This window comes from Pseudoliparis swirei, chromosome 16 (assembly GCF_029220125.1).
Source record: "Pseudoliparis swirei isolate HS2019 ecotype Mariana Trench chromosome 16, NWPU_hadal_v1, whole genome shotgun sequence".
Classification (NCBI taxonomy): Eukaryota; Metazoa; Chordata; class Actinopteri; order Perciformes; family Liparidae; genus Pseudoliparis; species Pseudoliparis swirei.
In genome coordinates, this window is record NC_079403.1 from 18002068 (window position 1) to 18028505 (window position 26438).

The window sequence follows — 26438 nt, forward strand, 5'->3', positions numbered from 1 at the left end:
TAAACGCAGTGACTGGCCATCTGGCTGCTAGCTGTGCTTTCTTTACTCAATTTCCAACCTCCTTTGAGGAATTCTACAGACAAGGGCCAGAATAAATTAAACACATTTGTAACCGAGTAATGCAGAATGTATTAAAGCTGCTGGTGAGTTTTGCTGGCATGGCAGTCGAGTGGTTTGGTTAGGGGGAGTGTGGTTTTATAAGCTACCTGTTTCTGTACGAGAACTTGCAGCAACGATCCCCTCATGAGAAATATAGTTTTATTAACTCAAGCAGCTTCGAAAACGTTTTGGTAGTTTTGCCAACTCCACTTTTTGGTTGCAGAGTTACAGTTCCTTGGAGTTTCCAGACGTTATCATATCATATGCATAAGAAATCCCTCAGAAATCCCAATGGAAGAAGAGGGGAAGAAGGGAGGGGGGGGGGGGACTCTCTTTGACTCATACAGGATAACGGTGCAAATGTTTCCACATTGACATCAGCCATACAGGGAATATTTGAGATTGAGAAGTTTTCAGACTCAGCAATAAAGTCGGCAACAATAGGAAAGGTTTCTATAACCTACAGCTTTGATTTAATGACAAGCAGTATTTATTATTTATAATAATGTTGAATGCAGTCGCCATTAAACTACTGTGAAATCGTGAAAGAATTGTGAGATGCACGCTATGTCTGAAGCCACATACATATACAAAACATATAATGTATAACATACAGTATATAATTAAACAGTCACCTTTCTTCTTTGTGGACGCAGTGTTGTAGTTAAACTGCGTGGACTGCTACAAGTCAGGTTCATAGTAATGACAGCCATAGTTCAAACTGAGAGAAATACCTTGGAAACCGCAATGACTCAATGAGGCGACCAACAACCTTCAAGCAAACGACAGACAACCTAATTATAAGGTAGAGGAGGATTTGAAAGCAGGAGTGAAATAAGTGGTAATGAAGGAGGGGGGTCAGATGGATGTTTCATCATGTGATAAATATATATGAGCACGTACAGGTCAATGACATGGGAGAAGGTCAAGAGAGACGCTTCTTGAAAAGACTCTTGTCTCCCTGATATTCCTGTCTGCAGAGTAAAGGCGACTGACAAACACGTTTTTGATCTCACTTTTATTTGGGGGATTCAGTCACATAATTACACTGCCTTCGTTCCCGGCGACCCGGCAGGCGGAAGCGACGCACGATTACAGTCGCATTCAAGTCTCCAAAGTCTTGTTACAGAGTGGCGGTGGGCGTAAGCCGTTATTTTGAATGCGCCGCTAAGACGTGTCTCCGGTGTATCAGATGGAAGCTTAGCACCGGCATATGCTCGTTGCCGTGATCCGCCGATGGATGGCAGGTGGTTACCCAACTATTTGCATAATCACAGGCTGCTAGAGCGTCATAAAGAAATCCATATGGCCTTTTGGGAAAATCCAGATGATTCATGCCGCGGCTCACGGATATACTTCCAGTGTAACAGACATCGGACAGATTTCTCCCTGAATGTTTCAGTTGGAGTGGAAAGCGCGGAGCAGACGTCATTCCTTCTACTTGTTCTGGCAGCGCTGATCAAATACGTGGACTTGACACCGAGTTTTAGTTGCACTTGGGTCAATGTGGCAGCTGTAACATGGGCCAGCGTTTCCTGTGCAGTTTCTTCTCCATGTGTGATGGCAGGGGTAATTTAGGTTGGGAGACCCGGTTTCAATCCCGGGAAACTTTCCAGAATCAACTTCAGTCATTAGTGCAGCGTGTAAAAGGACCATGATATCGGATTATGATATGTAAGCAATTTTCTGCAATTACAATTGTCATTTTTATTTTTCAGGTGGCTAGGCCGAGCAAGGGGTACATCATTTTCTCTCATACTAACGTTTTTTAAAGCGGTGCAATTTTCCACATAAAACTATATCTACAGGATATTGATGTCACATTTGGAAGACTGAAGCCAAGCCTCCCAATGTCTCCCTTTGGGCTGAATAGACCTTCTATAGTAATACAAGTACTTATAATCACCACTTCCCACGTCTCAGCGGACATGTAGTGAAGTCGAGGGGGTACTGTAGGGGTCTATGGTTACCACACAGCAGAAATGTGCCACAGGAACACTTGAGTTGGAAAGTGATCTACTTATTATGCAATTAACGCAAGTTTGATGTTGTTGTAACTCTGTTTCTCACCTATCTTTTCTTTCCACCCTCTCTGTGCTCCACGTTCCCCTCCACAGATATGCCTCTCCACGTGCGTCGCAACAGTGATCCCTCCCTGGCCGGCCTTCCTCCGGGTGAAGTCCTGGTCACTCCAGAGGAACCGTCCAGAAAGAACCCAACTAGCCGGTCCACAGCGGCTGGCTCCCAAAAGCACAACCCCAAACCAAACACGAGCGCGGACAACCTGGAACAAAAGGTAACATATGAATTTGGTCTTCAAATCATTGGTAAGCTTGATTTAACCTCAAATATACAACTTACTAAAATAAATCAGAAATGCTAACGAGAATCTAAATATAGTGGAAACTAAACAGAGAAAAAAACACCACTGTCAAGTAGTTTAAACCACTTCAAACAGCATCTTGCCCTGAAGTCATTTTCCACAGTGCTGCAGATGTACTTGAGCTGCATCAATTATAATGTCGCAGATATGTGCTCTGAAAACCTGCAACCTCAAGCAGTGTCTCCGTGTTTAACTTCCCCTCATTTTCATTTTGTCTCTTCTCTGCACCCCAAAACAAAGAAGTTGCTGCCCTGCTCACAGATATCCATTGATAGTCTTCAACTGAAACTCGCTCCTTCTGTCAACACCCCTTGTTGTGTTCTAAAAAAAGGAGAAGAAAGAAAAGTCTTAAACAATTTCCCTTTATTCCAAACTACCCTTTCTGAGTCTGTTTAAGCCTCTAATTATGAAAAAAGAAGGGAAAAAAGCATAGCTCAGGTAAACCCCGCCCGCCCCCCTCCCCCCGCACCCTCAACAGCTTCTGAAAGAGAAGCCAATTAACTTCTCAAAATGGCTGCCCCCGACGTGGTGCTGCCTGACCTTTTCTTCTTGCTGGGAGAGAGATACGTTCCTGAGGTAAAAAAGGGGAGACGATTGAGTGCTTGGAACGTGACACAGCAAACCTCCACGTGATTAGTGTGGCTGGAAGCATTGTCTGATAATCCTATTGAAAGACACTTTAGTTGTCAGAGCCTCGAACAGTGTAATAGCCCACTCCCCTACGGAGGGCGGAGAAGAAAAAAAGGTGTGTGCTCAAGAATGATGAAAAAAAAGCTAAAAGCACCAGAACAGGAATGCATATAGATGTGACTCTTTTCTGCTGCGGGGCTTCCACTCGCCTGTGCCCTCTGCGGGATATCGATGTTTGGTATAGCTTTCACTGTGGGACAAGCACGGTTTGAGTTATAATTTAAAATATTATAAACAATCGCACAGAAGCACATCATATAACAATCATAACTGTGGCATGACGTCGGAGATTAGGGGGGTACTATTAAAGGACACTTTCAAACATCCTTAATTACTATTTCATTGAAGGCTATTCAAATAACAACCGGATAAAAAAAAAAAATATATATATAAACTTTGACTGAATGTTCTGGAGCAGGTGATCTGAATTAGATCAAGTTAAGTAAACTTCCTGTCGGAGGCAGCTGGTTTGAAACGTAATGTGCACTGGGAGGCTGTCCTTTCCGCTCAGTATCTCTTTTTCAAACACACACACCGACTATTTTAGTCTATTTCCATGCAACCAATAACAGATGTTGAATGTATTAGTCAGCATTGACTTTGATATAGTTCTGTCTTGGACTCAAAGAGAACCATACACCAGTGATTAGCTTTGCCAGAGGAGCGTTTGGATGCTAGCCATACCCCATAGTGTCTCCCTGCAGTGTCTGGGGTCGTTTCCTTCACACATTACAGTTCTGTTCAATTCCCTGTGAGTTCAATTATGGCCGAGTTGGGCCCGGTTCTGCTAAATCTTTCTAACACAAGCCAACAGGAGTCCTCAGTCATCAGGTCGCACTGTGAACTCATCACGTCTCCCGCTGGCTTTGCAATGCCTCACGCTCCGATCTCTCCACGCTTAGCGCAGTCAAATAAAGGGATTAGGTAGTAAATATGGGATTGTTGATTTACTGCTACCCCTCTGGTGTCTTTCTCCGCAAGTTTACGATCTGCGTTCTAAACATTTTCTTTTTAGAGAGGGGTCCTTTGTCGCGTTGCGTTGTCAGGGGTCGAGGCCACGATGGCCATCGGGGGCTGTCTCGATGAGCCCACGTGTCCGGCTCAGTTTTACAGTTCTGTCTGCTGTGCTTCCTCAGGCTCCGTCACGCCACATTCAACAGCACTAAAACACACATGGCTTATTAGCATGCAGGGGATACGGATCTCTCCCCTGTTCTCTCTCTCTGCATTGTTTGCTGCTATTTCATCCCTCGCCAAACATAACTTGTTTTCATTTGCCTTTGTACCTCCTTCTCCTTTTCGGCTTCCTGTCATCCTCCCGCTCATTCAGCGACATGCCACTTGGGAGAATTTCTTTATTCAACTTCTGTCTGTGTTCTCCTGTTGTGTGATGTCTCGTTAAAAAAAAGCCAAACTTCTGCTTTGTTCCCGTCTCGCTCTTTAGCTGCCGTGTCGTATGTCGTCAGACCTTTAATCATTCTCATTCTGTTGGTGTGCCTTAATGAATCGTTGTCTCCGCTGTGTCTTTTTAAAATTCATTTGCTTTCATCTTTAGTCAAATAGCTTCAGCTTCCGTGACCTTCAATTGCCGATATTTCAATGCCGAGGCTAGCATGTCTGGAATGTAATTTAGTGTGTTATTTGTGCTTGTGTCCATTGTAATACATCTGCTTAGGTCTGCCAGTGTTTGACATGACCATGGCGGTATTATATATTAGCTGCGGTTACCTTAGTGTAAGCTGTGGCTCAGGTTTAGTGGGGAAGGGGTCAAGGGTGAGGGTTGAATGGAGTGAGACGAGAATGAACAACGCAGTGCTGGTCTGTGGCTCAGGTCCAAGATACCGACATCCATCACAAGATGTCTGTCATCCAGCTACTATCGCACCAACCCACAGCGCTGTCTGTTCAAACGCAGACAACGTGCAGAATCGATGTGAGAGCCATGCAGCGATGTTCAGCGCTCCGTCTCTTCCTGTTCCTCTGCAGGGTAGAGGAGTCCACACCTATCGGAGTCTTCCTCGCGACGCGAGTGGCTGGACCACTCAGTTCCAGAGAGAAACGACTCGATCGTCCCTGAGCGCCAACCATCCGATGGTGGACCAATGGCTGGACAGACAGGTATGGAGGTGGAACTTAATACAAAACATAGAGAGTCTGGATCCACATTAAATACAGTTTACATGCATTCTGTCACGATAAGGACAGTTTTAAGTGTCACAGCAATCCCTGGCCTCAGGTTACCGCACATACAAATGGTCATGAAGAGTTCCACGCTGTGAGGTATACAGATTTGAGACAAAAAGAATACTGTAATTGGTTTGATACTTGTAAAACACTCTGAGTTGTGATCTTATCATCTGAAGAGATGAAATTGGATCTTACATACTGCCACAACATATCTGACAGGTATTATTATCTGCATACGAGAATAGTTTTAACGCCCACTTGGCAGCCTCGTTTCCATAATAATATTTGAGTGACAGTTACATATAACGTGTGTCTTTTGACTGCGACATAAATTCAGAGCCCCTTAAAGTAACAATAGTGGATTAAGTTCTTCGGCATGGCAGCAAAACAAAACGCGCACATGCTGCATTGTGTTGCCTCACACCATGACATGTTACAGCCAGCTGGTTACATCCCCACTGACTTAGAACAGAACCGCTGACTGACATCAGACTTTATACTTCTGTTTTATGTGACTTCTCATAAAGTGCCAGCGCACATTGTAAGTCACTGCAGGCACCGATACTCCGCGGCCTGTAAGGAGAGGAAAAATGTTCCCTTTTAAAAGTTATTAAAAGTGACAGAGGCTCTCTGCCGGGAGAGCGGAAATGACCTTGGGAGGTGTCGGACACGCCAAGCTCAGCGTGAAGAGGAGGCCTCCCAGCTTGTGTGCCAGTCTCTGGCCGTCTCTACCTCAGGTACCTGCTCTGACCTTCCTGTGGGAGGTGTTTAATCGATCCCACCTTCGAGGTAAAGGATCAGAAAAAAGAAATGGTGTGAAACGCAGTGATACGGAAAGAAGAAAAAAAAGCAATGCACAAGTAATAAACAGGTCGATGGACATTCTAGCTGCCCAGGTTGTATTTCGTTCAGCTTGCCAGGTTCTCACCTGAATGGTTGGCCTACCGTGCTTTGAGTTTCTGGGTGGTCTGTCGGATCTTCTCTCGTCTCATTGGACATCAACCTGGCCAAGGCTGTGTTTCATTGGTGGCAAAACTATGAAGTATTTTTATTCTGGAGAGTTCTGACAGTGTTTGTCTCTGGCTCAACGGTCTGACAGCCAGGACGAAGCAATGTTATGAAAAAGAAGCCATCTTAGTGCACTGTGTGTTGCCATATTGCTCGAAAACACACAAGCCCCTGACAGCAAACACTCACTATTGAGTAACTGACAACTTATTTGCTTTTGTATTTGTGCTTTATAGTGGGGTGGAAAAAATAACTCCGAAAGAGGCCAGTCAACAAATGTATTTATTTTGTATCTGTTATTTAGACTCCACTCTGTTTATTGTGGGCTTTTGTTTAATTTATATAATGATATCAGATACTTCAGTTGAAGTTTGAAAATGAACTTATTTAAAAGTCTAGCCTGATGCTGCTTGACGATGCCGTGTCTACCTGAACATTAAACACAATCATCCTGTCGTTACTTGGAGTTGCGGTGGTAACTGGACTACATTTACCAACGGATTGTTACTGTATTTTATTTCCTTGAATAGTGATGGTTAAGCTATGCTTCTCTCATCATCTAGAAGACACAAACTGTCCAACGTAGATGTACATTTGTACTCGAATGAAATACATCATTCCAAGATTACTGCAAGGTTTCCAGGTTAATACATATAAATCAATTTCTCCGCGTGTAAACATTTGTAAACAGCCGGAGTGCCACAGTGTGAGTTTAAGCATCCACCTGATAACTAATTCTCGGCGCAACCTGAGTCTCTGTAATCTGACAGCTGTATGATTTAAGATGATTCACAAACCACAAATCCGCTCATTAGAGGTGACGGTTTCAAAGCGCTGCCCAGTTGTTTCTTTCCTCCAAGTCACTGTGTCTCAGGTTTGATCGCTGCCTTTCCCTCCCACACATAACAGTTTGATACTTTGTCTTCTTTGTCTGATGGGTGGCATCGCAGAGAAGGATAAAAATACACAACACGGTTTAATTAAAAAGAATTGTGATCAGCGCTAAATCGCTGGTGGAGATAATGACTGTACACACACACAGACACACACACATGCATACACCTACACACACACCCACACACATACAATCAAAGCTAAGTATACACCATGTTTTTTCAGAAAATCTCCAATTAGAAGTTGTTTGTTTATCATGGATTATTTTGATCCTTTACTTTATTGTTCTGCTTTATAAGAAAAGATTAAAGCAAGAACAAAGACAACTGATGAATGTCATCACGCTCATTTATGTTTGTTCTCTCAAACAACTGGCATATTCTTTACTTTCTATATCTATATGTGTGTGTGTGTGTGGCTGTGTGTGTGCACATCATGCTCCGGCAGCATCTTTTTTTAACTCTATGCACACACCCCCTCCCTTTTTTTGCTTCACTTCACCGTTCATATTTAAGCAGGCCTTCAACCCCTCTGCTATAAATTAGGAATGTGAAGTAAGGCCGACTAAAAATGACTCATTGACTTCTACGCTTAAAAAACCAAAGTGGTTGTTGAATCAACTGTGCGAGCTATGAATCTGTCGTCACCACGACCACCAGACGTGATACCCTCAGTGAGTGCTTCTGTCAGCATTTTATTTGACATTACATCAGTTGATTATTGGCTGGCGGTATTGGTTGACCCCCCTTTGAACCTGGAATCTGTGATTAGTCTTTATAATGAGACAATCTATGGGTTTAATAACGAGTATGGAGTCTCTTTATAGTGCAGCGGTCGGTGTTCACAAACACTGATCGCCAGGCGGTCTCGCCGCTCTAGTTATAGCTGGAAAGTGTGCTTCATATATCTTACAGTATGTTTATCTAACCAGGCAATAAATTCACTTTAGTGTCAAACAATCCCATCCGAGACATTGGGAGCCGTTCGGTCCCTCGACACCCTTCCACACACACACACACACACACCTACACACACACACACACACACACACACACACACACACACACACACACACACACACACACACACACACACACACACACACACACACACACACACACACACACACACACACACACACACACCGCCTGACAAATGTGGTGTGGAGTATGCGCTATCAGCCCATATACGCCAAAGCCTTATGAGTTATTCTTTATATAAACAGCTGACATTAACAGTGGGGTATTATCCCACTGATGAATGCTAATGGGCCCTCCCGCTCAGCATCACACGCGCACACACGCACACACACAACGCTTACACGCATTCGGCTCTGGCTGAGTGCCTCTCCACTGTGTTGTTTTGCAGCCTTGAAGAGGGACCGGAGGCCATTATCATGAGCTGTACCAGAGGCGGGGATGACACCAGCTGTCAGTCATAGACGGATTCAACCCAATCAAAATGGCTCACAGGGAGAGGAGACAGAGAGGAGACATTTTTATGTAAAGTCAAGGAGCTCAAAGCGTAAGGATTTTAGAGACAGAAATAGGCAGAGACATTTTATTCCAAATACTGATTATGATGTGTTATTAATAGATTATTTTCAAACCAAATTGCATTGATTTTCTTATTTGTTGGGTCACCGATCCTATCTTTGAACAGATCAGTTTCAGACAGTCAAAGTGTTACATAACAGAGTATAAACATGTCTGAGTGGAAAGAGCTCTGATCAGACATCTTTGATGGTGGGAAGTGCCTCCCGCTCTTTGTTGTCAAAATGAGACACCTTGTCTGGCGAGTTTTAAAGGAAACGTGGCGAGGTGCCCGGCTAAATCATCGAGCCAACATGTTGAAAGGAGATCAGTTTGCTCAACTTGAAGCCGGAACAAGCGGAGCAGTGCGAACACACCTTTAATGTGCTGCCGTCAACGATTTCTCACAAGCACAGATTGTGCATTCGTGAACTGATTCCTCGACACAATGTTACTTTTCTCACCTTTTTCTTTGTTGGGGCTCTCTCACTTCAACTAAACGGTGACAGTTGTTTTTAACGGAGCTGTATTTCAACACGTTTAAAGTCTATACAAATAAAGCACAGTGTATGAATATAAATCAAATGTTTTTTTCTCAAAGTGTAACATTTGCAAATCCTTTTGAGAAATTGCTTTCAGGAGTAAATCCAGTGTTCGTCAACCTGAGTGCTATTGACGTTCTTTTGTCTGACAGTGTAGCAGCAGCCATTTGACCTCTAAGTGGATTCTCTATGTTACGATGGCTTCAACAGCGAGATGGATCAAGAGTCTACTTTTTTTTCTACTCATCTTGACTAAAACAACGAATATAGTTGCAAAACAATTATAATATGATCTGAAATGAGGTGAAGTGAGGATACTTTTAGAAACCTTTGGGTGCGTTAGTTCTGCACCGAAGTCATCATTAAATTGCCTGCACTGTTTGTGAGTGAACATAGTGTGTTCTCCTAACTAGCTTGTTGACAAAACCCACACAGTCTGCAGACCCTGAGGCGAGCTGCCAGCAAGGTTAGAACAGTGGAGCAGGGAGAGAACTCACAGCAGTAACCCCCAAACCTGGGCCTGAATGACTGAGAGACAGCCGGTGAGGTTCTCTTCTCTCCGGGGCTGTCTGGTGGATGCAATGAGTGGGCATGAGGTTCAGACAAATCCGGACTGATTTCTGACGAAGAGCCGGTCTGGGTTTTTGTTTTGCGCACAGAAAAACGTCAGTCCACGTTCCAGAGCGTCGCAGTCGTGTCCTGGGTCTGCAGAGAGGACCTTGGCTTCATCCAGGACCTGCCTCTTAATTCTCCCAGAAATTCAGTCGGCTCCCAGAAATAAATTGCAGGAGTAGATGAGAGCCCTTGTGCATGTTTTCTGTAGAAAAACTGAGTTTTCTAGTTGCCATCCAGTGGGAATTCAGCAGTCCGATAACAGATCACACAAGCTGTGCATCTTTAAGTGTTTAAGTCTTCAATGTAAAGCCAATTTGGAAGTGCCTTATACTTGCATTTATTTTCTAATAACCAGCAGGGGGCAACTCCTCCGGTTGCATGATGTTCATTTAGCAAGTTACGTCCCATTTAGAGTAAAATAGCCCATAAAGCAGAGGATGGTTTTGGGGCATGGCTACCCTGTGATTGACAGGTCTCTCCCATGCCAGTGTTCGGGTCTGTGTTTTCACCTCACAACTTTAACCCGTTCACAGTGACTTTCAGTTCATGAAAGTCAATTGCTACCTTTTTGCTCACCTAAAACTGGACCTGGCGTTCGGTTGTACTTAGCTCCACCCTCTAGTGTCACAAGATGACACACTTCCAAAATGCCAAACTGGAGACTTTTACATTACATATCATTTAGCTGACGCTTTTATCTGATATTTCATTTAGACATTTCATTAAACGACTTACAATCATGTTACATTCATACACCGTAGACGCAGCTACAGGGAACAATTCAGGGTTAAGTGTCTTGCTCCAGGACACATCGACTAGGGCTGGGATTGAACCTCCAACCCTGTGATTGAAAGACGGACCTGCTAACCACTGACCCACAGAGACTTCAGAGCAGCAGTGACTATGTCCACTTCTTAAATACAGTCTATGGGTGAACCCTATTTTCCTCATCTGTTAATGTGTTGTGTAAGTGGCAGCTCACCAGGGACGTTGACCCGAATGAGAACAATGTAGCCCTGAGCGTCACAATGGCCTCTCCTCTCCTAATTAGCGATCACCACTGAACCCCTGCAGGAACTCCATGATCCCTGACAGGCCAGAGCCGAGGCCTGCACTGCTTGTTAAGCCTCATTTAGTTCTGGTCACCTCCTCCTTTAACCCTGATGTGGACTTAGGCGGTTAGCTTTGACATTACACTGACGTGTCAGTGCCAAGGCTTTATTATTACAGTTTTTTTCGTTTGCTAAACGACAGTGGGCACAACTGGAGTCACATGTGCAAAACTCTAACTACAGTCTGCACAGCAGCAGTTCATGTGGGACAAACTCCGTTTGTTTTTTGTTTTCTTGAACACAGTTTTCTTTCACTTATCTACACTTTAACCCACTTTAACCTACCACAACACTGTGGACACTCAACTTTTTTTTCATGCTAACACACACTGCTGCAAACACACTGACACACACACTCAAAACGGAATAGAGTTCAGCTCTTTCCTCTCTCACACTGTTGATTGCATTTCAAGGCTAAGGAGGCTAAGGTCTTGTTTTGTTTTTTGGAGTGAACAACAACACACATATATATAATATATATATATATATTATATATATATATATATATATGAGAGTCAGAAGAAATGGATTTTGGAAATGGGGAAAGGAAGAGGAGAAGGGTAAGGAGAGGGGGGGAGAGGGGGGAGGAGGGAGGAAGAGAGCTGAAATAAGAGGCTCCAATATATTCCAGATGAAATAATTGTGTAATAAATAGACCATGTACCAATCACATGACCATGACCAAATGTTTCTCACCTCTTTCGCGTTGCCGTGTGTGAGGAGGATGAGAGGACACAGGGATGGACGGGGATCAGGAGGAGGGGAAGAGAAGATTCCTCCAAAAGAGAAGAGATTTAGATGCATGTTGATGATGAACATGACATGTGATGTTGAGAGAGGCAGGATATTCCTCAATTTTTATTTTTTTGAACAGTATTTACTTTTTTTTTTTTTTTTTTTCTTTTTTTTGTAATTTACAATTTCTACTTACTTTCATTTAAACTGTAAATAACTATTTTTATTTTAGATAACTAAAATTTCTGTTCTAAAATAGAAATGTCAAGAATGAAAGAATTCTATAAATGTTTTGAACTAATTTCTTGAAGTCACTCAAATTGAAATTGTTCAAACTGTAAGATGAAAAGTTAGTATTTTCTGTATTGGTGTTTCACTCTGTGTGTGTTCTGAGTGACAGTGTGTGTGACCTCAGTGATGTGTTGTGTGTCAGAGTGTGTGGCTGCAGTTGGGTTAGTGAGGGCTGTGTGTTTGTGTTGCTGAGAATGAGTTTTGGTGGAATGAGTTAAGGTGACTGTTTAGCTTGTTAGACTGTGTGAACTGGTGCATGTGTCAGTTGTGGTTACTCAGTTGTGCTCTGTTGCAGCCCAACGTAAAACCTATAAGAGTTATTCTTATTATTCTTGTTGGTAATCATCATTCAACCACACTAACTAATTAAAAGAAAGCGCGAGAGAGAGGAGCAGTCCTATTTATTACTCCTTTGTGGTGGACTGTGACTTCCTGCACTGGGCGCAAGCAACATCACCACTTTCGTCCAGTCATATATCACAACATCAATAATATAATAATATGTCTTTCTGTCATTAGATTAGTGTGTGTGTGTGTGTGTGTGTATGTGTATGTGTGTTTGTGTGTGGGTGTGGGTGTGTGTGAACAAGAAAGCCAACATTGGATCCAATTCTGCTTCAGTTCGTGCACTTCTTGATGAAGTTCTCACCATTATACCTTGTGGTCACGTTTTCACCTGGCAACCTTTTGCTGAGCTCACGTGTTGTTGTAACATACACCTTCATCTATCATTACATCATAGTTGTGTTTGAGTTCTGGCAGAACTCTCGTGGCCCCTTCTCCAGTTCACACTTCCTCGACCTCCTGACGTATTTGTTACAGGGTCTTTATTCAGTGTGTACCAGTTCTTGCAGAACATGGTTGGATTTCTGCACTTGTTGCCGGTCTTCACATATTCCTCATGGCCTCTTGTCTGTTATCCAACTTTTTGCTCAGCTCATGATCTTCCTGTTTCAGGGCTTAATTGTGTCAGTTAATTGACTCATTTTCCCGCTCTGTTCAACAGTAATTGTGCTCAAACACTTTTTGGTCCTCTTTGGTTTAATTCTTTGGGGTTGCAAGGTATTGGTTTTTTAATCACATCGTAGTTGTGCTTCAGGTCTAGCAGACCGTAATTCAGCTGCCAAACTTATTTGTGCAGAATGACATTTCGCTGCCTTGCTGATCAGTTCAGCTGCTTTATTTTTCTAGTGCAAACTCTTCTTCTCAATTTCCATGTCCTTCAACATCCTCTGCACCTCTTTGTTCTTTTTGCAGACATCCTTTGTCGAGGGCCTTGTTTTTTTCTTGTTCCAAGAGTGCTATTATTGTCTGTTCAGGTCCTCAAACTAATGTGAACATGCAGCTGGGGCGGATGAAAATGTAATTATTTCTTCAGGCGTTTGGTTGCAGGTATCTCCAATCCAATTGTTTTGTAACGTTTCGCTTAAAGTCACAAATGTCAACCATGTGGTGGTGCCGGTGCCAGGACGTAGATCTGCATATGGACTGGAGGGACACCTACCGATATTTGAGTGAACTCGTATTATCTTTGCTGTGATTTAGTTGATTCAGTTCAGAGTGGGGAAATAGATTGTAAATGAGCAATTAATGCTCTTTAACATCTCATTATTAACTTAACATCTTTGTTAGAAATAAATTGGAGTAATAATCGCCATTAACCGTAACGTGTGTGTGTGTGTGTGTGTGTGCGTGTGGGGGGGTTATATGGAGTACAAGACAGTTAATCATCCACCAGCTTTTCTGCCCAGAAGCTTTTCTCACTCGACTCTCTGCATCTATTAGCATTCAGCAAGGCTCCGCTCTCACCTTCTCACACACACACGCACACACACACACACATCCCTACAAACGCACGCGCAGCAAAACATAGACTTATGGGGACCGACGGAGAATGATAGCAATAAGTGCTTAACAATTCAGAGATACTTTCACAACTTAATCCCAAGCACACAACACAGCAGACAAATGTAGTTCCCAAGGACAGCATGGCCGCCAGCAGGGGAGCGGAAGAGAGACAAAGCAGAACAAGCTGCTCGACTTCTGTGGGAAGAAGAAGGGAACAAAAGTCTGCCATTCTCTGTTGTTCCATGACAAAGTTTCGTGCCACGTTGGCCTTTTCTTACCGCTCCAAGCAAGATATCTCTTATTTGTTCTTGCGCTTTTCCGTTGTGTTGTCTTCCTTATTTCATTGAGAATTGTGCAAATCATGTCTCTTCTCTTATCTCGTCTGAACAGGAGGCAGCCTTATTTTTGGAAGTTGCCAACGCTCCTCTCTATCAGCTGTACTGTAGCCGGAAAATGTTGAACCTGTCTTTCTCTGCAGGCTGCGTGTGTGACTAGACAGCTCAGATTAGAGTTTGACTGATTCAGGCTTCAGAAGGTCGATAGCAATGCTTTTTTATTTATTTATTTTTATATTCCCGTTGTTGTGCCATCTTTCAAAATTAACTAATTGAAATGCAATAGCCTCCCACTGAGAATTCAAACGTTGATGTTTTTTCCTTGAATAATAGAGTGTTGTCAGAGTGGTAAACCCTCTGAAAAAGCAAATGGGAAATAAAAGTAATCATCAACGACAATGAGAGTCTGGAATGTGATCAAGATGTTGCATTAGTCTACAGTTAATAGTCCTTGTGATATTCGGCAGTTAATGAAACACTTGTTTCTTCTTGATTCATCTGCAAAGAGACGAGTTTCAAACGCAAAGGCACACACGTGTCTGTGTCCTTCCTCTTCATGCTGAAGCTGTCAGGTCATTAGTACTCACTGAGCTATGGGTGCTCTTCATCTCCCTTCGTCTGGATTTTTTCCCTCCAAAGTTTACACATGTCTGCTTGCTTCCTCCCTCCCTCTCTCTCTCTCTCTCTCTGTCTCCGTGGTTAATTACTGCTCAGATGTCGTTCCCTGTTGCACGTCCACCCCATCACTGTGAACAGCCCTTCATCAAGGCTGTCTGCGAGCGAGCTGTAAACACATCACCATTTGAGGGGTTTTTTGGAACATTTTTGTTCAGTTATATTTTTTTCTCACTTCAAAACACTAAAGACGAGTCGATGTGCTAATACAGGGGTTTTCCAGAACAGGTGAAACATCGCTTTACCTCGTTGGCCGCCACTCGTCTGTCCCTCCGCCCTCCTCCCATTTCCCCTCTCTTCCAGCCACACCGACGCCACCTCCCCAGCATCAGGGTGACTACCCCTCTCCGCTCTGCCGGCTGTGAACACGTTAATTCTCGATTAGGGTTCATGCTTTTGCCTTTTCTGATTAGCTCCGCGGAGTGAGAAATCACTTTCTCAATGAGAATAATTGAACACGGGCAGGGGGGTGCCAGCTCATTACCCACAAATCACAGCGAGCAGGGGCACCTTAGCCGAAGACAATAATGACTTCAGGGAATAAAACGGGCCGCTAGCATGGAGCCAAACCAGCGGGGGCAGCAGAGAACAAAGCTGGGAGAGGAAGATGCACACTCTTCACAATGTTTCTTCAGGTGACATTTTTTTGTGCTTATCTTCCTACATTTGCAGTTGAATCGAATTACTTTTTTTTCCAGAGGGGTGTCCATGCTTTGGAGGGGAAGGGCTGACTCTTTTGTAGGAGGAGCCCGGTCTATATTCATGCAAGATTCTGCTCTTGTGACGATAATTACACCCATCTGGTTGGCAGCCAGGGCAAGATGATGTCTTCCTCAAATTATCATTCGAAAACAGCGAAACCTGACTCCAACTCTGAGGACAAGACAGACACAAATTGAAAAGCCAAAGAAAGAATATTCTGCAACAGCTACGGTTAAAAGCTCTATTCATGCCCGACACCAAGGCTCTAGATGGACGTCTGTGATTGACAGTGCCAGATATCCCACAGTGCGAAGTCATTCACTCCCGTTTATTTGATTTCTCTCTACTTTCTCACCCTCTTTTCCCTCACAGCTTTTTTATGAAAAAAATGTAGATGCTACACATTGTCACTCTCCACAGAGTGCCAAATGAGTCCACTCTGACACAATGAGGTCCATTGTCACAATAGGCTTTTCGCTCTGTTTTATGGGTCCGTTAGGGTGGGGGTGAGGTGGGGTGGGGGGTGGTCAATGCTTTTAAGTTGCTGAAGGAATGTAATAAGGCCCAGGCCGACAGTAAACATCCACATCCCAGGGCCACAGAGAAACACGAGACAGGCTGCTTTGCCTTCCCGACCAAAGAGACCCGTTTCATTTGCATCGGCCGGAGAACAAAAGCCGTCACAGTTGGATGCGAACAGAGAGGAATGAGGTGGTTTCACTTCAGAGCCAAGGAGATGGAGGAATAGAGAGCCTTTAAAGAGAGAGGGTGAGAAGGGGGCAGATGGTAGTGGGCCAATCACTCTATTTCTGGTCATCCCATACAGCTGTAGCCATGGTAGCCAGCCACTTTGTGCAGCACCACTAAGAGGTATTATTTGAATTCAGATATGTCTCTATTTTTTCATTATGCACCAGTTTTGTCCAATTTTACATCAACATTTGATGAAGAAAAACCTCGAGCAATGTATAAAGGATATATGCAGAACATTTGTGGCAGCGTACCGCTTGTAAAGGTCATACTGCCTCATCGTGATAAAGATGTTACAGAGTAGTAATTTGTCTCCACGTGCATCAGACATCAAATGGACCGTCAAATGGTCCTTGAACATTATCTACCTTGTCATTCATTGTATGAAACGTGAATATGAAGCACATATGTTTCGGTGTTCTTTTACTTGCTGAATGAACTTGTTGACATTTGATATTAGCTTTCAGTGACGTGGATCATCAATCACATTAAACATAGTGCAGAGGAGGAAGTACAAAGACGAAAGTTTGGAATGTCTTCTGACGGGAAGCTCAGATTTCAGCACGGCATATGCAATGACCAACTCAAACTCAAGACAAGGTTGAGGCTAATAATGGCATCTTCTTTCATGAAGGACTCTGATGTTGGTCAGCTGAAGCTAAACTATTGGGTGTTGGAGCATTTCACTAAGATAGTAATTCACCACCCAGAAGACAAATGATGTCTCGCTTGACTGCAGTTGCCGACCACAAAATGTACCGTAACTTTTATTGTGGAACCACTTTCTTCCCAGTGATACATTACCTGTCTCAGGCCAATTTGAATCCACATGTTGTAAAAAAACATAAACAAATATGAACAATTTTGACATGGTTTTGAAAATCTTCTGCAGTAAAGAATCAGAAACCTCAGGTATAATCCTGTCAACGTATTAATGTGGAGGAGCTGAGACTAACTATATATATATATATCATTATTATTTGTATATATCGTTGTATATATGTTGATAGATTTGTTTTTGTTTATTTTGTTTAACCTTTATTTTACCAGGATATTTCCATTGATATTTTAAATCTCTTTTTTTCTGGCCAAGAGAGCATTACAAAGTTTCACAAAAATTAAACAAACAACAGACTGAAAACAGAACGAACTAGAATGGGCACTCGGTAGAGCGCATACCTTCGCATATCACAAGATTGGGCATTGAATTATGAACATTTTGGCATTAGTTGCATGCCAATTGGATAAAAATTGACCGTGCTATAGTAAAAAGAAGATGTTGACCTTTTCATGACCTTGACCTTTGACCCGATTGATCCCAAAATCTAATCAAATGGTCCCCGGATAATAACCAATAATCCCACCAAATTTCATGCGATTCAAGAAGATTTTGACCTTTTCATGACCTTAACCTTTGACCCGATCGATCCCAAAATCTAATCAAATGGTCCCCAGATAATAACCAATCATCCCACCAAATTTCATGCGATTCGGTTTAATACTTTTTGTGTTATGTGAGCAACACGCATACAAATAAATCAATAAATACACGGCGATCAAAACATAACCTTCCGCATTTTCAATGCGAAGGTAACTACATCAAACAATGAATATTGTTCAGTACATGTATGTCCATATAACTACTCCTACTTAAATGGTTAAATGAATAGATTAATATATAAATGTAAGGTAATGCTTAATTGTCACAATTAAATGAAAAACAAATTAAATGAGACATGCATTTTACATTCATTTGTTTGTGTTTATATTTACTTATGAATGAATTTACATTCAGTTGTGCCAATTAAAACCCTCCATATCTCAAGGCTGGATGGCCAGATTGAATAGAGAGTAGCCCAGATATCATTAAAGGTGTCATTGTAGCAGCGAGCTCCTCTGTAAGGGGCCGCCCTTCCCCCGCCGAGCTTCTCATTGGCATTCTTTCCTCTTGATGTTCTCATCGACAGCCCTCTGGACAGGCTGTTGTGCAGAATAGCACCCCTGCTGAGCTCCATCACAACATACTCTGATATTCCCACATGTAATCATGATTTCAACCAGAACCACGCTGACAGCCTTTTCCATTTATAAAACAGTTGCGCGGGGAAGCACCAGTTGCTTTGCTTGTTGGTGTTTATGTGTGTCGGTCGGGTTGGAAGATGTGACTCCCGCTGATTTTGTTCTATGATTGGCTGAGACAAGAACAGATATGTAAGGATGCCTACGAGTGCCCTTGGTTTGAGGTGTGTTTCCCCGCGAGCACCATGTTTACATGCTGCACGTCGACTATCCACGCGCCGAGCCGTCTTGTTTGTTGTAGCACTGATGATTTCCCCGTGCTCTTATCTCTGTCAGTGATTGGAATCACTTGTATTTAGCAAGTCAATTACCTTCAACTCTAACCAGCACACTTTGATCAATCGATACCTCATGGAATCATGCGCACAGACCTATGACCTATGCAGAAATTAATTAGAATAATTAGAATAATCACAAGGCTGTTGAGGTTTGTTTGTTTAACTTAGACGCCCGCCCCCCGGTTCTCCTACTTCCTTTTCAATCCTCTCTCCTCCCTCCTCCTCCACTAAAGCGTGACCCCCCCACCCCACCCCACCTGACACTCACCCGCACCTCTGCCCCTCCTCCCTGGGTCTGATAGATTACCGCGGCTCTGCCGGAGTCTTTTGGGACCTCTCTTCATTACTGGCCCTCCACAGGCCCCTCATCTCCACACGGCCCTCTTCATTTGGCCCTGGCTGAGAGCACGGTCTCGGCCAAATGGCTTTCTGGCTCCCCCCCTTATCCAAGAATTTCAGCTTCCAATTAAAACAAATGGAAAGCACCTCGCCCCACACTGCTCCCATGACGCTACAGATGAGCCCCCACCACACACCCCAGCCCACCTGCTCAAATAAGGCAGCAAACAACGGCTGATCTGGAGAGAAGACCGTTCATCCCCTGTAATAACTTGCTGCAATGTGTACCAAAGCTTTACTTGCCACTTAATTATTCATAGTTCAACATCATTCCCCCTCATTGCCCCTTCTTCATTTCCTCCGTCTTCAGTGTATTTAGAGTTCTGAGGTCACAACGTGTTAAAACTTCCCCCGTGTGATTAGCTGCTCCCTACATTTTATTTCCCAATGCTGCCATTATTACCCGCCAGCCATTATTACTCGCCGATACAATATTTGCATTCCAGGAACTGTTGTATCAGATAGTGCGGATGACAATTTGGCAATGCGGACAGTGCAGTTTATTGGCAGCTGCCGTGCGACTCAATAAATCAGTGTGAGTCTGACTCACGTAATTGCTGGAGAGGCTACTGGGAATACTAACAAAAAAGTAAGAAATGTATTTAATTGCTCTCATTGAAATTCAAACACTCGCTATTATTTCATTGCGGTTAACTTTTGCTCGCTGACCTTCACAGTTTGAAAGATGGATTTAAAGGTTCTGAACAGTGGAAAGCAGACTGTCCTCCCACTTAATAAGCTCAAGATTATGATTAATCTGTGAAAAGCACCACAGAGCTCTCTTTTTTAATGCATGGATAAAGACCCAGGATTCAGGTGGCACCGGCCCCCTAGCAGGGCCGCGCACTCAACCCCCAGGATTATCTGTTCAGAATCACCTCCCTTCACCTAAGCAAGGTGTCTGGAAAGTAATAATATCCCTTTTGAAAAATGTTTTCATGCACCAGGAACTGTACATCTGCTTTAAAGACCTCCTTTGAAGTGCTATTCTAATGCAAAATGCTGTGCACACTCAGGCTCTTTGAAACAGTTCCACTGAATTTAAACAACATTATTCACAGGGCTTTTACAAGTAAGAAGTGCTCTGGACAACGCCGGTGACGATAACTCAATCCGCAGTCTTCCCTAACCGTTCGAACCTCCGGCTCTCTGGTACAGGAGCGGCCTGCTCCGGTTGCGGCCGTTATTGATGAGGTTTGGAAAAAGTCTTGGGCCTCCCCGTCCGCTTTGGGCCTGTGTTATTGACCTGGTGATTGATTTAAGCCCTCATAATTAGCAGGCCTAATTTAATTAAAGTGCAATTTAACGATACAGTGGGCAAAGGCAAAGGCAGCTGTGTCATTGATAGATCAGTCCAGGCCTGATATGAAACAGGCGCTGGCAGATGATGTATTCGGCACAAAGCAGGTCTCTCACTGTCGGAGGGGGCAGAGACAAAAGAAGAGACGGAGATTGCAGTTGAGAGACAAATAGGGAGAGGAAGTGGAGTGGAGGGAGAGACGGGCCTTTGTTTTTCCAAAGACCAGCCCACAGACAGCAATGTCCACCTCTCGTCCCCACCCCTCCACATCTCGCCGCCCTCCTGTCCTGATGTGGACAAATGCAGCCTCACGTCTCTGATCTAATTTGCTTAACAGCATTAGGAACCTGTCTGTCCCTGTAATTTGCTTCAAGTAAAGCCACATCACAGCCTGAACTTTCATGAGCCAGAAGCCATGTCTTTCCTGAACAAAACAATTACAGACGGATGTAATGGCTGGAGAGTTTCGTTAATTAAAAATAGGTGCCTGGATGCGGGCGTTATATTCAATTTGGCAAATTAAGACGATAGTATGCCATGCATATCATTGGCAGGAACATGTGTAATTGAAAATGGAGATATGTTGGGGCATCTTTTAGTTTGAACGATGTTGTGATCAATATTGATTTGGATTCTTATCAAATTCCGGCTGGTAAAAGCTATTTAAAAAAACATGTGCTTGCCACAAGATGAATGATTCCTGGTTTACGCAATACAGGGCTAGCATTAGAGTATTGTATCACCTCATGGTGCTATCAACAAGGCCAAGTAGAGTGAGTCTAAACTTTGCTCTCAGGATGGATGGGCGGAATCCAAAAAAGGTTGTTTCTTTCATATGTGGTTCCAGCTCGGAGCCGGTTCTTGACACCGCGCCCCGCTCCCCACCGTCCTAACTGAGCACAACAACTCCTACTTGACTCCCTTTCGTCATCATAAAAAGGAATAGTCTAACATCTAATCCGGAATGCCAGTGCTCTCCTTTGAACAAGGCTGGGGCCCATGGGTGCGGCGTGTGAAATATGAAAGACAACACATGTCCTCATCAGAGGACAGCCGTCGTCTGGGCTTCTCAACTTGGCAGACAAACACAGGACCAGAGCACCGTGACCTCTCTCCGTCTCTCTCACGCACACATGTGCAAAGCGAGAGAAAGCAGGCGCTGGGGTCACACAGCTTTGATTTTCTTCCAGATCTGCAATTTCCAGGCCAACAGGGAGCTAATGGTTTGCCAAACAAATACAACATTCATCGGGAGAGTGCCCGAGACAGAAGGTACACGGCTGTATATTTTGTGTTCAACTCTCTTCGTCGCTGCGTATTGAAATCCCCATCAGCTTCCATCATCGTGATCCTTAAGATCGTAGCAATATAAGGAAGATAAGAAAGCTTGCTGCAACTGGTCTTTGCCTCCCTGCTGACAAGCATTAAGTGCCATTTAGGGAACTTGTGGGTTGGGTGAAGGCGGACATTATGACCCTTCATCATCCACTAACCAGTTTAACTCTTCGCTCAGCCTTTTATGATGCTCCTCCATCCCCAACATCAATGTACATAAGTGTCTCATAAGCTCAGTTATTGTGACGTATCGGTTGTTTTAATGGCGTTGGAGTCCGGCGGGCTGGCCGGGGGATTGAAGGGTTTAAGGATGGCGGAGAGAAGGGTGGGGCCCGGGTCGCTGGGGTGCAGCAGTCACGTCCAATCAACTCATAAAGGCAATTTCTGTGCAGAGTATTGCCCCCGATGGCAGTTTCCTCGGCAGGCGATGAATACGAGGGATAAAAGAGACCTTCTGCAACATGCAGAATAATCCATGTATGGTTAATTATGTTGCAGCTATGACCTGCTCATCTTACACACCGCATCCTTCGGCAGCTGTTCGGTTTTGGGACCATCTGTGGGTCGGATTCAGGTGAAAAATCTGTGCGTCCAATGCCGTGAAGCTTATTTTAACCACTGATTGATTCAGCGTGACTCTGGCTCCGGTTAAGATGGAAATGGATTGGTAATTGCTTTGTGAGGTCAAAGGAACTTTAATAGAACAATTAGGAGTTATTAGCGGCGGCTTGTCTTTGTATGCCAATGCCATTGTGCACTGTGAAGTCCTCTTTCCGGTCTTGTCTGTTGTACAGTGTTTAGTTGAAGTGCATTAACTGGAGGTAATGAGGGTACAATTATGGCTCCTTAACCTTTAGTGACGGAGAAAAAAAGCTTTTTCGTTCTCCCTGAAAACAGATTATTTTCACAAGTTGCTGTTGTTTGTTACCTTTGGCTAGTTTAATGTTTCAACAAGGGGGGTGTGTCACCTCGTGCAATTAATGCGTCACAATTTTAGCTGGCTGGATCAGGAGGGAAAGGTGGTCTTTGTAATTATTTCAACAGCCATTTTGCTAAACGCTCTGGTATAATTGCTTGTTTCATTTATTTATGATTTTTCTTTTCCTTCACGCCACATTGTTCATTTCTTGAGATAGCTCTTTAGGCTCCGGGTGTAAGTGAGTGCATGGCATCGTCCGACATGAGGGCCTGTTCCACACATGGAGCTGTCGCACAGACCCTAAAGGAGGGTTGGAGGACAGGAACACGCCACATGCTGCAACCTTTGAACCTGTCCTTGTTAAGCCCTTGACGCCAAAGGCGGGCTCGGGAGGGAGTCACCCCCCACACCCCCCTCCCCTCTTACCCCTCAACAGATACATGCTGTATTTGCCCATGGCTAATGGCGAGACACACTCTCTCACACAGTAGGTGTCCGTTAGGACAGCGGTTGATGGAGGGTGACAGCCCCTCAACACACACCCTTTGCCCTGACCCCCAGGCAGTGGGCTTTATGATGTGTGTGTCTGTGTTTGTGTGTGTGTGTGTCTGGGTGGGTGGGTGTGGACAGTGGTTTCCTTCGTAAGCAAACAGTTGCTCCCTCCCTCCATTCCACTCTTCTCCTCTCCTTGGTACTCCCACCATTCTAACCTGTCTATCCATTTGAAGGTAACAAGACTATGCACTTTGCAACTCCCCCGCCCTCTCTCTCTCTCTCTCTCTCTCTCTCTCTTATATGGGTCTCAATAATCTAATGCTGTAGCTGTCCGATGGCCAAGCCTCCATCCAACCTTTGCTTTTTTGTTTTTTCTTTCCTTCATTGTTAAAGAGGTTGGCGGATTTTTGGCCACAGATCAGGGAGGAAGGGAGATAGATAAGGGGGTGTGGGGGATAGAGAGAGCGCTTGGAATGAGTGCTATGGAGAGTTGAGTTGAAAAGCTTTGCTGCTCCCCCACTCCACTGGTTACCAAGGGATCAACAAGGTGCTAAAAGCACTCAAGGGGAGGAAGAAATAGAGGTTTTTTTAGAGAGGGGGGAAGTGGTATATCCAGAATGATGGCGAGAGAGAGGAGAGGGAGAGTGGAAGGGCACAGAGAGATGGATGTACATTTAGCCCGTGCCTTTCCTCTGCTGTCACTCAGTGCACGGCTGTGCCACTGACATGAGGACAGACAATATGTGGACTGGCAGTGAATATGAAAGGAGATGTCTTCTCCTACTAACAGACAAGGAGACACCGACCCCTGTAATCCTGACTCGGTTATCAGCCACAACAGAAAGGACTTCTTTCCCTGAAATGTCAATCTAAACAAGTAATTATGTCTCATATTCAGCCTCCAGTGGCTTGTGTGTTAGAACTAAATACATAAATAAAATATGTTTACTGGCAGTAAATATGAGAGTGAAAATATGCATCAAAACAGGGACTCTTACAAAACCAGGAGAGTAGGATGGGCGTGTTGTTTCTTTACGCAGGATGTTCGGACTGCTTGCTTCCCCTGAGAGGTGCTACACATTTGTAAGTTGTTTCACAAAAGACAATTCAGAATCCTGCCGGTGCAGTGACATTATTCCGCTTTCATATCTGAATCAGCTGCACCCGTTTCAAGAAGAAATCAGTCAAGCAATTTCTTGAAGTGAAGATTTCACCATGTTTGCAGATTTCCCCACTTTTAACATTAGCTCCTCCTCCCTTTGGTGTCATTTGCACTTTTTACTTTCATCTTTTCACACCAATCCCCGGTGAAACAGCTGAACACAAATATCAACTTGCTCTAGTGCTGCTTTTTTGGCCCTTTCACCTGTCACCTCAGCACGCTAAAAAAATACTCGCACTCTGCTTTCAGCCTACTGCCAGTGAAGAATCTCGTCCCCTTTGGTGCTCTGATTGTGAAACTCTTTCCTGATTCTCGACCTCTCCTTTGTTCCATCACGTGACACGGCTCTGGTCTTCCTTATGTTCCCGCAGAAAGATGCTAAGAGGGAACCCGCGGCCACTTTCCACTTACAAACTAACAGACAGGAGATTGTTGCTGCGAGCTACTGAAGTTAATTACACGTCACTTTCTGTGATGATGCGCTGTGAGTCAGCTCCCCTCTCGGATCACTCTGTTGTTTAATGAGAGAAAGACGTCGAGCACCATCTACTCCTTCCTTTTCTCTCGGAGGATGAAATAAAGTCTGCATATTCCTTATTGCACAGCACATAAATCTATATATTTAAAATAATGGAACCAACGCACCTGGGGGGTTTCACAGATGGCTTGGTGAACAACGGCCCCCCCCCCCCCCCGGGAGGCACCGGGGAACTCAACGGACACGTAAAGTCATTTTCATACCAAACGGTTAGACAGGCGAAACAGACAGGCGGGGTGAGTCGTGGTCTCTTAAGGTAAACCGCTGATGAAAATGTCATAGCCACGCTCTTAAAAATAAATAAAGGAGAGAGTCCCTCTGTCATGGCCGCCTGCTGCCAAAGATATCCGGGGCTCTGAAAAGGGGTTGAACCCATTTCCATAACAAAACCAGGATTGTACAAGACCTGTTTCGATGTGCTTGACATTTCAGCAAAAGAGAGGAAGAAGTTGGTGAGGGGCGGGGACACACACGCACACACACACATTAGAAGTCACTAATAGGACTGGCAGCAGAAAGTGTCTTTTACCTGGAAAGTTGATGCTCGGCATGCCTGCCACCTGTTAATGAAACTCCTGAGCACTACCTGTAACTAACCTTCAACAGATGAATAGTTGAAAATGAACCCTTATTAGATATGTCTCCTCCCTTATTCCATATGCAGCATGTCAGCACCGCATGTGTAAGTGCCCTGCTCAATCTGTAGCATCCCCATGAAGTGAGCTCAGAGAAGGATTGTATAACCCATTAAGGAGAGCATGAGGCTGCTCTCCTTTCCAGAGCCTGGTTAAGTCCTCAGACGTCTGGCCGGCCTGTAAAGGCCGCCGCCTCCCCGCTCCGCTGTCTAATGGCCCTGGAGGAAGATGAGTAAATGAACTGAAGAGCACGGGAGAAACAAATCACTGTGGGCGTGTCCACTTTCCTTCACAACAGACCTGTGAAAAAACTTGGCAGCACCCCCTCCCCAGGCCAGACCTGATTGATTGAGTAGGAGTAATCGATCAGGGCCACTTTGTCACTACAGTCGTTGAAGTTTTTGGCCGAGGAAGGTTGTTTCCGTGCCGCTGCCTGTGCTCTGCAGAAAGTCTCTTTTGATTTAGAATTGAGGCTGTTTCTTGTTCCTGCAGATAATTGGATTAAAAGCCAGAGGAGAGATATAGGCGGGAGAGAGGGATATGCAAGCACTGCCAAATAGAAATAATGACATTGAGAGTGTTAGTCTTTTACTTTGCGGGAACAGTCTTTTAATGATTTATCCTGTCTGTTTTTTTCTCCTTCTTTTTTCTTTTTCTCTCTGTTTAGGAGGAGGAGGAGGAGGAGGAAGAGCGAAGAAGACAGGAAAGGAGGATAAAAAGGATAGAGCCAGTAGGGAGGGCCGATTCCTCATTGGAATATTCGCATGTGTTCAATCTAGAGTGAGTGATCAACAGCAACAACCCCAGTGTGATGCGTGTGAATGCGTAGCTACGTTATTTCATTTGAAACTGGTGGCTGGAGACATCTCAAAACCTAGGTGGATAAAACACAAAACATCT

At 44.1% G+C, this 26438-nt stretch overlaps 1 protein-coding gene across 1 annotated transcript in view; it reads left to right on the forward strand.

The window, feature by feature from the left end:
* Positions 1-26438, forward strand: part of pard3aa (par-3 family cell polarity regulator alpha, a) — a 337003-nt gene that overhangs the window by 131495 nt on the left and 179070 nt on the right. The window contains exons 4-6 of the mRNA XM_056433473.1: positions 2217-2395; positions 5159-5290; positions 26206-26318. Of these exons, the coding sequence (XP_056289448.1) occupies positions 2217-2395; positions 5159-5290; positions 26206-26318 (424 nt within the window). The remainder of the gene's footprint in view (positions 1-2216; positions 2396-5158; positions 5291-26205; positions 26319-26438) is intronic.